Raw genomic sequence first — 12730 nt, 5'->3', positions numbered from 1 at the left:
CATTTTATCACTGAAAGTTGAATATTTGTAGGTTTTGGTATTATGACTGATCGCGCTCAGTGATTTGACACCTCTGAGCGGTACAGTACCTGTTCCTGCTGCTGTCGAGCAAGCTCCATCTGCTGCTGCTGTTTCTCCAGCAGCAGGGCAGCCATGTTCCTCTGCTCTGAATGGGCTCCCAGTAGCTGTTCCCTCAGACCGCTCAGCTGGTTGATCATCATCAACAACTGGAGCTCCTTCTCTGCCAGAGACTCTGGGGTACCTAGAGGGGTCAGAAATTGCAATTTTTAAGTTTTTGTTATGTGTTAAGTTTTTCAAAAATGTTTCTATTATCCCCTTTAAAAAAAACAAAAACTAGTCATCATCTATTATATCAATACAATTTAGATGAGATAGTAGAAAGATTATAAGGATGGAAGCTTTCCTTCTATTTTGTTTTAATTCAATATATATATAAAATTTGGCTAAGCAAGACTTATGCTATATATGCTTTTTTGTTAGTTTCTTTGTTTTTGGGCCAACTTCCCATACTTTTAGAAGAAATGGAAGATAAAACCAACAATTTTGACTGCAAAATTCTCAAACTAGTGGTGTACCAAATTACTGCATGCACCTAGGCATTGCCTTTGAATTGTGTGTTTTATATAACATTTTTCAATCAATGAAGCAAACTGTGATCACGGCAAACAGAAAAAGAAGGCAAAATCTAATGGTAATGTGCTGGAGAGAGAGGTTTAAATGGTGTAAAGGTGTCTGAAAGCTGACCTTTCAGTTGTCCTGCCCCCACTGTGCTTTTATCCAGAAGTTTCTCCTTCCAGTCAGCATTCAGCAGCTTCTCAATGGTAGGCATTACTGTTAACAGAACACAACAGGTACTCAGCAGAACCGCACTGGGCAGCACTAGATGGCGTGAAAAATATATTCTGTCAAATAAAATCCATCTGACACCAAACTACTTTCTCTGCCTCCCTAATGGCATTGATTGAAGAACACATTTGAGGTGCCGAAGGGCAGAGGTTGTTTGTGCATCTGGGAGAAGTTTTGAGTGTTTGAGTGAATCAATAGTTGGACAGAGAACAATCCAAGGTCAACTAGTGGAGAGGCTGGTGAAAGACTTAAGGGCAGGGAGAGTAGCGGGAGCAGCTTGGAGAGCAGCCTTTTACTCCACATGTTAGGAATTGAACATCATCAGACAATAAAAGCACCCCAATTCCCCTGAACCCATTCAGGAATCAAAACAACACCCTCGCTTTGCTAGACAAACCATCACTTCTACGCATCAATTTTCAGCAGACTGCATTGTTTAATACTGAATAGCAGCAGAATGTAGTGCACTTAAACACATAAGATATGGAGTCGTCAAAGTCTGGTCAGTAAAGACTGAGGTAAGGAGCTGAAAGGAGAAAGACTGTGGAGGTGTACTGGTACCAATGTTTCAAATCTAATATCGAGGTGAATGGTAAGTTTACAGTCTCTCATGCTGCTGAGTGCTTTAGAAACAACCTGTTCTAAAACATTAACAATTGCATCAACTACAGTTTTAATGGATTTGATCAAATGTTTGCATAGATCTCTGCACAAAATTCAAACATCAGATAAATAAAAATATTAAAGACACTATGTATAGAGTGGGGAAATGTCTGACTTTGGCGTCCCACAGTGGTAGTCATCTCATGGATCTAGATAGGCCATTAGAGTACTTTGTGAGATAATCGCATGTTGTCACAAGTCACAAGTTTCTACACAGTGGCTTTAAAAACTGTAGGTTTAAAACATAATTATGTTTTATTACAACCCGGATCTCATTTTCATAGGTTTTTATTGGTTATAATGTTTACAAGCTGTCTGATTGTCTGACCACTCGTGTTTCTTGCCCCATTGTTGTACTGTAGCAACATCGCCATATTCTCAGATCTCAGCAATTACTTTGGTACAACTTATTATAACTGATAGAAACAACATCCAAAACTAGGGGATCAGGGGATCACCAAAGTCAATAGAGTTTATCCTCTAGGGATTGTGAATATTTGTAGCAAATTTCAAGGCAATCCATCAAATAGTTGTGACAGTATTTCACTCAAAAACAAGAATGTCAACCTAATGGTGATGCTAGAGAAAAAGTCCCCATCCCCAAAGTCATTAAGAAACACCCTGTGAAGAACATGAACATCTGTACCAAATGTCATGGTAATTCATTCAATAGTTGCTGAGATATTTTAGTTTGGACCACAGTGGTGGATGACTAACTGAATGACATTACCATCCCTAAGGACACACTGCTGAATGAATCATAAATTAATACGCTACAGGAAATTTTCACTCAAATTTATGATGTATGTCCAAAAACAGTACATTCAAAACAGCTCTGGAAAAATCTACTAAGAAGATTATTTTGTCAAAATATTCAAAACAGGATAACAGATAAAAACAACATGGTTGCTATGCTAGGTCAATAGGACAATGAAAACTCTGAAAACAAAAGTTTTTCCAGTTGCATTTTGCCAAAGTGCATGTCATTAAATTAGGACGGATTCTTTTTTTGAACTGAGTACGATTACTTGGCATCTATATCAACACATGTTCTGACACCGCAGAGCAGAAAGTAAATGAAAAGCCATATTAAGAGTTTAGACAAACCTTCTTTGAAGCTGGATTGTCCTTCTGGTCGGTCATGCATCCTGACCTCTTTCAATCCCACCGGGCTTCTCCTGTGTGGCAGCTCTTTACCCGGAGAGCCCTCCTGTCAGGATACAGAAAGAGACCATCAACTGACAAAGCATCACCAGGATAAGGAAAAGTACAAATTTTACCTGGACATATCAATCTGTGACACTTCCTGCTCTCTCATGCCTTTTGTAATCTCCTTACCGAAGGGGAGCGGGACAGCGGTGGGGTCAGTTGGCGGGCCTCCAGCGGCTGATTTCCTGACCAATCACGTGAGGGAGATGTCTTAGGAGGTTCAGCATTGGTAATGACTCCACTTCCTCTACTGGACTCCTCTTGTTCTACTTTGACACCAACACCCACCATGCTGACATCCCCGCTGGAGTGGAGGTGCAGCGCTGGAGGGCTGGGCTCAACCATTCTGTTGAAAGACGAACAACATACAAAACAGTAGGTATCATTTAGTTGCGGTGAGGTTTGGGCACATGCCATATCAATTTTGATTTGGTAATTTATGTCATTACTGCAAAGAACAGAGATAACACCAACAACTTTTCTATATTTTACACTATTTACACTTTCTGGAGTACTTGGAAAACAATTTATCTCACTGACATGATGATAATGCAGTGTTATTCATGCATGTGCTCAATTCCATATCCTTTCTATATCACCTTTCAACCTGTTCGAAATGAGGAACTCTGCAAGATGAATGAGTTAACAGCTTTTGGAAAAGAGCTGGTAGACTTAGAAGGCTTAATGAAATGTTGCTGTAGGTGAAAAGATGACAAGACAGAGACAAGACAAAGCTTGAGGAAAGATCAGGGGATCACCAAAGTCATTACAATTGTATTCAAGGAACCATGAATATCTGTAGCAAATTTCACGCTGTGTTTTAAGAGGGTATAAAAGTTATCACAGGTCATCCTTGTACCAAAGTTCATGGCAATCCATCGCGTGGATGTCATGTTTCATAGAACAACTGAAAAATTTGAATAACTGAAAAATTTGTTTTGCTAGATGAAACATTGGAGGATCACCAAAATAATTTGAATATATCCTCTAAGGACCCTTGAATGTCTGTACCAAGTTTCATGGCACAATTGTCAACCTCATGGTGATGCCAGGGGGAAAAGTCAGGGGTTCACAAAGTCAGTAGGATTCATCCTCTTAGGAACATGAATGACAATTTCATGATAACATATCCAATAGCTGTCGAGATATTTCATTCTGGAACAAAGTGGAGGATGGGCCAACAGACCAATATTGCCATCTCTAGAGCTATGCAGCTAGCATAGTTAAAAAAAAAAAAAGCTAGCCAATGCAACAAGTCCTTAAGGGATTACAAGGGATCTACTCAAATAAAAGTTGATATTCAAATACCCTACCCAGAAACATGGCCAAGTAAAGGCTGGCCCTTAATTATAGTCAGGTAAAAAACATTGTGATGGGTGGCTTACATGATAAATTCAGGACAATGTACTGTACATTTCCACACCACTCTGTTGTAATGTCATACTGACAACTCTGTTGCAGAGTTTCTCTTTTTAATCCTCAATTCTCTTCTTTATTCAGTATTTAATTCATATTGGTTCTCTTTGGTGTTTCTTTTGATCTCTGTTAAACTACCTGTTAATAAAACTTAACACTTCCTGTTGATGTTTCACACTAACATGTAATTGATTTCTGACCTTTGAAATCATCCCACCACTGTCGCCACTGTCTTCCCTAATTGAAGTGATGTAGATCAGTTTATTAAAACATGGCCAAAAATCTCAACACATGGGGGGTCCTTGATGTCTAACGTGTGTCTTTCAGAGTCTGTTTCAGAGTGAGTGAGAGACACTGTTATGGTTCACTGCTGAAGTCAAGGTCAAGGGTTAGGTGGTGGATGCGTTACCACCACCCAAAGTCACAGCGAGGCTTATTGTCTGAGTGTGTGTGCACGTGTGTGTGTGTGTGTGTGTGTGTGAAAAAGTGAATAATAGGAGGTTAGAAGGGAGGGAGACAGACAACACCTCAGTGAGTCAGAAAGGGGGAGAGGACAGGTTGAGTGAGAGAGGTTTGAACCACAGTGAACTTGAACAAATCAACTCAGACTTGTGTATTTATGTGTGTTTTGTATGTGTGTGTGTGTGTGTGTGTGTGTGTGTATGTGTGTGTGTGTATTTGTGTGTGTGTGTGTATGTGTGTTATTTCCCAGCTCTGCAGCAGGAGGAAAGAAAAACACAGCAGACAGCAGAACAAAACAAACAGAACACACAAGGGCAAAAAGTGCACATATATATAAAGAGGCAGAAAAAAAGCCATTGTTGGAGACGGGGAACAAAGGAAGCCGGGACAATGGGGGAGAGGCTGACAAAAGCCGCCGGCCGCAGGAAACAGGCCGGATAACAATGCCAGCGGAATGTGCCGACCAACTCGGGAACACGGCAAAAAAATGCGGAGCGCCACCGTTCTGCGGAAAGCATAATAATGATTAGAGCCCCCCTCTACTTCACCCAGCTCTCCCAGCCTGCACACTGTGTTTCTGAACAAAGCCACCTGTCTGCCAGGGTCCAAGGCTCCAAACCTCTGTGATGTATATGCATGTGTATGTGAGTCTCTCTGTGTATGTGTGTGTTTAAAGCTGCACCACAGAATACAGTTTTGAGGCTAAATCACAGAGTGAAGCTAAAACACAGAGGGTTACCTTCTACAAACTGAGATGAAATGAATTTGACATATTCATGGTCACTTCTGGAAATCTCCACACAGGAAGTGATGAACCAAAACAAGTAGTGCAAGACAAAAGAGTCTTCAAAACAAAAGTGAAGTGCACTGGCTGAGATATTTGGACTGAACAACAATCAAGTCACATTTAATGCAATAGTTAATACACTGTTTTGTACTGACTGTATTTTTGAGTGACTGCTTGACACAATCAACCTATTGTTCTTCTATAATGACAACCTTCCTAGAATTAGAGGTGCAGAGTTTTCTTGTAAGTAAACAGTTATGTTTACATTCATTGTTTCTCACCAGACTTCATTGTGTGTATCCTTGACACCTAACAAACCTTTTTCATTTTAAAAAAAATCTGCATTGTTTACATCCATGTTTGCTAGATACCATTCTTCTTCCTACCTTTTGCTGGCACACAACTACATCTCTTTGCACATTCAGAGCATGAAGGAGTCGATAAAAATGTGTATCACGTCACCCGTGTGCTCATGTGCATGTACATCATCCTTGTGCGCTTGCTGGTAGAGCACAAGATACAAAGGAAACAGTGACCTGCTAATCAAACATAGCTCCATAGTGCTACTAGTGGTCAAAAACTCCACAGAGTACCTTTAACTACTACTGAAAAGTTCCCTCCGCTGGAAAGACTATATAAAATTCAAGATAGATGGGAACAAATTTTCCACATACCTCTGCCATGGATTTCAATACATGAAATTATATATGAAACAGACATAGACTCTAGCATTTCAATTTAAATTGCTGTACAAAATTCAAACCACAAAACAATTTCTACATATACATATTCATGAAGAGTCTTCAATATGCAGTGTTTGTAACGATGACATATAAACATTATCTCACATATCTTGGTATTGCTTCCCCGTTGGCACTGGACCAAAATTCAAATATGGCTAAAAGGACTGTAATATAAAGGCAGAACTGGACATGCAGACTGTACTTATGGGTAACTTTAAAATTGCACAATTCAAATCTGTCATATGACATCATTGTACGGTACAAGGCATATGCCAGCAGATGGGAAAAACTGGCAGAGTATAAGGGAGAAATTACAATATCATTATGATTTTTTTAGGTTTAGCTGTATGATTAGAATATTTACAGGAGGGAAAGAGATTTTTTAAAACATTCATTGCAATAAAGAAAAAGGAAAATGAAGGAGAAAAAAACCAAACATTAGTATCGTAGTAGCTAACATTATGGCCTCTTTGTTTTCTACTAATACGACTGTTACTTCAATCATTACAACAATCTGTAGTGCGGACAAGTAGTGCTAGGCAAAATGACTGAAATCAAAATATTAATATGAATATTTTATCTGGTATAGATATACATAGGACAAAATGGAAAATGTTCGCAAAATTACCCATAAAATACTCAAAATTATTGTTTAATGCAATGAACTGTTTTCCAGTGTTATTCATTACATCAGATAAAACTGATAATGAAAGCCACAGTAACTTAACAGCTTCATAGAGTTTGGCATGGTGCTCTACTACAACCCAGCAACATGAGAAAAAAAAAAAAAACTGCCAGTGTTTTGCCAAATGCATAATAATGTTGTTACTGCATTTCAACAAAAAGCCACCTGTCTGCCAAGGCTCTAAACCTGCGCACAGTGTGTGGATGTCTGTGTGTATTTACACCTTTATGTTTGTGTATTCAAACTCTGAATCATAAAAAAATCCATTTCACACAGCTGATGGTAACTAAAAAGCCCTGTAGTGCATTAAATACAGCTGCAAGCTGGAGGAACAACAGCACTCAAGCTCATTTGATGCCACCTGCTTGACTACTGTTGACTTTGGACACGATATCACACTCAGTTATTTGTAGGTGTATTTATGTGTGTTTAAGCCAAGCTCTTGTTCTCAGGTTCAGCATTTAAATTTCATGGGGAAAACATGAAATAAAAATTGCTTTTTGGTTTAGGCTGCAGTTAAAATTGATACTGTCCTTTAGTTTTACTCCCTGTGATCTAAACGCTGTTTCCAACACTTGTTACTTGTGGTAACCCTTGGAATTAAATATCAGCAATCAGCAGCTTTAAACCCACAAGGATCTGTATCAGCCTAATCTTGTCTGATTGCGATTTTCAGGTATGGTGTATCGTTTTGTTGAATGTTCAGAAGGAATGAGGATGGAGGGATGAAGATAGAGAGAGGTGGGAAACTGTTTAGCCAACATGGCAGCAGCCGTTGTTGGTATCGGTGAGGGGTTGATTGTGTGACGGCGGGGGGTCGGGCTGGCAGCTGCAACACACCGTGTTTTGTCCCACGCTGGAAGTTATTCCTGGGTCCCCCCTCCACGTTCCAATGAGGCTAGACTGTAGAGCTGCCACAGGTGGCTTTCACACGCCTCTGCACAGACTCTGTGTGTGTGTTTGTGTGTGTGTATTTGTGTGTGTGTGTGTGTCACCCCATTGCAGAGGTATGCACAGAATCTCAGCGACCCACAGAGTCGTTGACAGCGAGGAATGCGTCAAGGTGCGTGTGTGTTTTACAAGCACAAAGGTTTTTTTTTTTTTTTTTTAACAATGCCTTTAGCGTCTTAGCTCGAACAATGCAAGCCAGCCAAGGTTATCGCTTCCCTCCACATCAGTCTCATCTAGTTAAACACAAACTTAGTCTATCCGCAGCTGACTGCACCCGTGTGGAACTTAACCTTGTGTATGTAGCATGTCTGTATTGCATGATTTGAATAGCATAGCCTTCTTATGAGGTTATCTGATTGAGGCCTGTTTTTGACCACCTACAGTGTTGTTCAGCTTTTATAGGCGCTCACCACATGCTGCTACAAAACTCACTATGACGCAGACCTCAGAGCAGCTGTTGAGCAGCAACAAAGTAGAACAAAGTGACCAAAAACTACTTTTAGAGACTTTTGAAACTACTCTCTCACATTAAAAACACAGCTGAGCTGATGAGTAACTGTAGTGGTGAATTCGGATCAAATGGGGTATAAACCAGCCCAGCAAGTGAGAATATTTTTGCTTCAAGTGAAAGTTAATTTGTTTGCAGAAGCAAACATCGTTTGTTTTACTAAAAGGGTGTGATCAGTATCATTAACCCATGTAGTAAATACCATCAACTGTTTCTAGGAAATTCTTAAAAAAACAAGTGAAGTATGCTGGAAAAACAAATACCGTAATATCACTTGTTTTTCTGGTAATTGATGGTTAATTTTGGCGCGTAGTCAAGTCAGTTGCTAAACGGCAGTTAAAGCTGCACTAATCAGTATTCTTTATATCAACAATGGATCACATGTATTTTGTAATGTGATCATAGAGATGAACCCACAAATAATTATCACCCAACTGTGCAGGTATGTAGTGTCTTTCAGCATCTTTAGCTCATTGTTTTGGTTTTCCAGACCCACAATCGTTTATCAGGTTCGTTACCAGATGCCGCAGGCAGCTGTTCTGATAATCTGACTGAATGCTACCCACCACATTTTACTGTTCTTGAAGGCACCACTACCAAGAAAGAGGAAACGTAGTTTGTAGTGCTAGGCTGTTCTCCATTGCGTTGCGTATTGCGTCACCCGGCAGACATTTGCCTGCAGATGAGCGGGGAGCTCTGGATGCAGGCAATATGGAGGGAAGTTAAACATTGTTCATTTGCATATACTACCCACATTGTAATGATACAATGCTGGTTGAAAATCAGCAAAATTTCCCTTTAAGACTTCAAGAGGCTACTTTGTATTAGTTGCTGAACTATACTGAAAAAGCAATAACCACAACATAATGAATGAAGATGAATTTTACCAGATTAATAAAGTGAGTATAAGTGACTGACAGTTTGCAATCACTTATACTATTATAAAACAAAGAAAAAATAATTCCTTGTTTTTGACACAGTCAATAGTTTTTGATCCTTAACATTCTGGTGTACAAGAACTCTAGCGTTCGTTATGTGAGGGGGAGTCTTACGGAAAATACCCAACAAAGGCGTATTAAATTGGAAAATAAAACCAAAACTATCTGCATGGCTGGATATTATTAGAGTCAAAAGGAATGTTTTGTTTTTTTTTTGGTGATTTGGGGGAACTGAGCTTTTAAAAGAAGCCCGTTGTGGCTCACTGTCAGTCTGACCACAGTGGTGGCTGTACAGTCACAGAACTACACTTGTCCTCTCCCCCCCTGTGAGCTGAATGCTCCTGTCGCAGCAGAGAGGGAGTCGATGGAGGATGACAGTGGACGGATGGAACATGCCTCTGCCCTCAGATAAAAATCAGCTCCTCTCTTTTGAACACTGACAACACTGAAACCTTACACTTCCCACGACAGAAGAAACACTTCACACAAAACCTTCAGTTACCCAACAAGTTGTAACACGTAAAACCTAACATTTCTCCCCCCAGGGGATTGGCAATGATAATCCCTTCTGTTGTTCTCCCTTTCTTTTCTTTTCTTTTCTTCCTTTGTTTTCTCATTCTTTCTCTCAGTGTTTTCTTTTCTTCCCCCTCCCGACAGGAGCAGCTTGTTGGGTTTATATCGTCCTTGTCGCTTTCCAACGACCGCCTGAGGCAGAATAGCAGGGAGTGCACAACAGACAGAGTGCCAGGAGCCAGTCTCGGCAGTTGAGAGCAGCAGGATAAAGTGTTAGACATCTAAAGACGTTTACTTGGTGATAAACAAATAAAGACATTCTCACTGTCAACCCTGAGACTGACAGCTGTAATGGCAGAAGGTTCCCTGCAGGAACAAATCAACCACAGAAACCACAACACATCTCAGTCAGCTGGCTGAGGCACAACAGTCTACCAAACAAACAAGAAAAAAAGGCTGATGTCAAATATCTCACAGCCAGATCTTTACATATTTATACTGCCAGTTCCATCAAACTTTGTCCCCGAATGAGAAACATTTACAATAAAATTTCTCACAGATTGTTCAGCTGTTGACAAGGTTTTCGTGACAGAGCTCTTACAGTAAGTCAAACCTGCTGTGCAGTCGTGGTAAGACAAGTGCGGACCGATGTATAAACAAATGCTTGGGGAAATGTTTCACAGTTAGCAGTATTTGCTTAGGGATGATAAAACAATCCAGCGTTCCGCGCCAGCTAGTGCCTGTCTGCCCACAGGGGCCTGGCTCGGGCTGATCCTGGCGAGAGCTTTCCAGCAACTGAAACATCACTGAAAGAAACCACATCTCATCTTGAATTTTTTGTTTTTTTTGGTTTGTTTTTTTTTTTAAATCCCTCAGTGGCTCATCTCTTAACCTGCATCTCCACCTTTGACTGGAAATCACTGAACCAAGTTGCTTTGCTTGGATTCAGTTCAGCAGAGAAAAGTAAGCAACATCATTTCTCATAAAAATCTGGAGCTGATTTAAATGTCACAGAACTAGGGCTAAAACTGCAAACATGTCAGTTGAGGAAAAAACTGAAAAAGAGAGAAAATTTATAGTGACTACAAATCAGTTTTATTCATGCCTAAAAAAGAACATACAAGCACTGTCATCCCACCATCTCCGCTCTAGTTTTCTGTACTGACCTGGTAGAGACGAGTTGACGTGAGAAGATCCAACAGCGCTCCCTCACTGGAACAGAGCTGCTGACACCAGTCATAGTGACTGGCTCTCCCTCACTAGTAACGCCTGTCTTTTCTACTCTTCTGTTACCTCTGACCCAGCCAATCCCCCCCTTTCCCACCCCCATCTCTCCTCTCAAGAGGGGAAGTACAAAGAGCCTCTTCAAATCCCACCGTACAGGGGCTTCATTTGCATAATTAGCATGCTGTTGCAGGTAACCCTTGCTGCAGCCTGGATGCATGATACCGATCGAACATCAACCCACCAACAGGTGTGACAGCAGTGTGATAAGAGCATTCATCTGCTTCAGACACTTTCTAACAAAGTCTGCTTTATCCTCGATATGATTTCCTGGACATGTGACTGAAAGTGGGGGAAGCAAAGTTGTGGTGTAAAGAACCAGGGAGAAAGGCAACATGTAAACAACCAAGTGAGACAGAATCAGACTCCATTGTTATCACTGTTTAATATAGCTGTTAATTGAGAAATGAAGCACCTGTAAAGCTTCAGTCATAGAAGTTGTAATCACTACCGCCATGATGAAACCAGTAGTTAACTAAAAAGTCTTTATTAATGCTTTTTCTGTTTCTCATCAAATCCTGATTATTGCTATTTAAGACCAAAAACTGCTGCAAGTTGAACGAGGCTGCCATAAGCGGTAATTTAACGTAAATAGCTCAGTATTTTGTGACTCTTTGTGGTCAAATGAAGAAAAATATACCTTTCTCTTTCCTACCATGCACATGTGTTTCAATGCAATCTCTATCCAACTTGTTTTTATTTGACTTGGACGCAGTTGCACTGGCTGCTTGGATGCAAATGAGTAAGGATGTGTTTGAGGTGCGTTAAGCTCAAATTACACTTTCTGCATTTGACAAGCCGCACATAATAACTGCAAATGTGAACCATCAAGTCCTCCACAGTAAACGACAAAACACGTTGTTGATCCATGCATTTCAGGACAAAACATACAAACATTTTCTGATCCGGGGCCCCTATCAGCAGTAATCAGCAACATAATGTGTCTGTACCTCCCAAATGCATTACAAGTCACAACTGAGAAATTTGAATTTTGAGGTTTTATGATGTGACAACTCTATAGTTAATGTTTGGTTAGTTTTAGGCACAAAAACAACTTGGTTAGGTTTAGGAAAAGATCATGGATTGAGTTAAAATTAGTACTCTGTTAAGGTTAGTCGACCTTCGTCGTCATGGTTACAATAATAACCACGTGGTTAAGGTTAGGAGATGATTGTGGTCATGTTTTTTTTTAAAAACAATATTGGCTTGCAATTGGAAACGAAAAACGAACAGCAATCTCCCGTGTTAAAGTACGATGTTTTATTGACCCGTCCATCCAACCAGACCTGCTCAGTACGGGAACTCTGTCGCTCTATAATAACGTCACCATGTTTCCTCTGCTCCTGTTATAATTACTACAGCTGCTAGAGGGCGCTGTCACTTGAATGTAAATATATGTTGTTTTGGGTCATTTTTCCGGGGAGGACAGTGTCATGTGAACACATCCACCTATGCAGACACCCAATACAACCAATATAGTATAAACAGAGCTGCATCTGTTGTCTGCATCCGTTTCAGAGTATATTAGGTCCTCTGGTTTGCATCAACTATTATTGAGTTGCATGCAGTCAGAGAGTAGAATTGCTTTCATGGTTTGCAGACACTTCAAACCTCAAGCCACAGAGCTGGGTGGTGTAATGAGCACAGCAGTGTAAAAGGCCAATTCATGCTTTCCGCGCACGTGGTTCCACACATACTTTCGGG

General features: G+C 40.4%; 1 protein-coding gene across 3 annotated transcripts in view; it reads right to left on the bottom strand.

The window, feature by feature from the left end:
- The window catches only part of LOC137182081 (transcription factor SOX-13-like), a 48473-nt gene that overhangs the window by 18527 nt on the left and 17216 nt on the right, over positions 1-12730 (bottom strand). For all 3 annotated transcript variants that reach the window (XM_067588366.1, XM_067588368.1, XM_067588367.1), the window contains exons 2-5: positions 2869-3085; positions 2638-2740; positions 766-852; positions 90-262 (exon numbers count right to left, since the gene is read on the bottom strand). In XM_067588366.1, the coding sequence (XP_067444467.1) occupies positions 90-262; positions 766-852; positions 2638-2740; positions 2869-3084 (579 nt within the window). In that variant the 5' untranslated portion in view covers position 3085. The remainder of the gene's footprint in view (positions 1-89; positions 263-765; positions 853-2637; positions 2741-2868; positions 3086-12730) is intronic.

This window comes from Thunnus thynnus, chromosome 4 (assembly GCF_963924715.1).
Source record: "Thunnus thynnus chromosome 4, fThuThy2.1, whole genome shotgun sequence".
Classification (NCBI taxonomy): domain Eukaryota; kingdom Metazoa; phylum Chordata; class Actinopteri; order Scombriformes; family Scombridae; genus Thunnus; species Thunnus thynnus.
The sequence above is the reverse complement of the archived record's forward strand: the minus strand, read 5'-3'. Positions and strand labels throughout refer to the sequence as shown.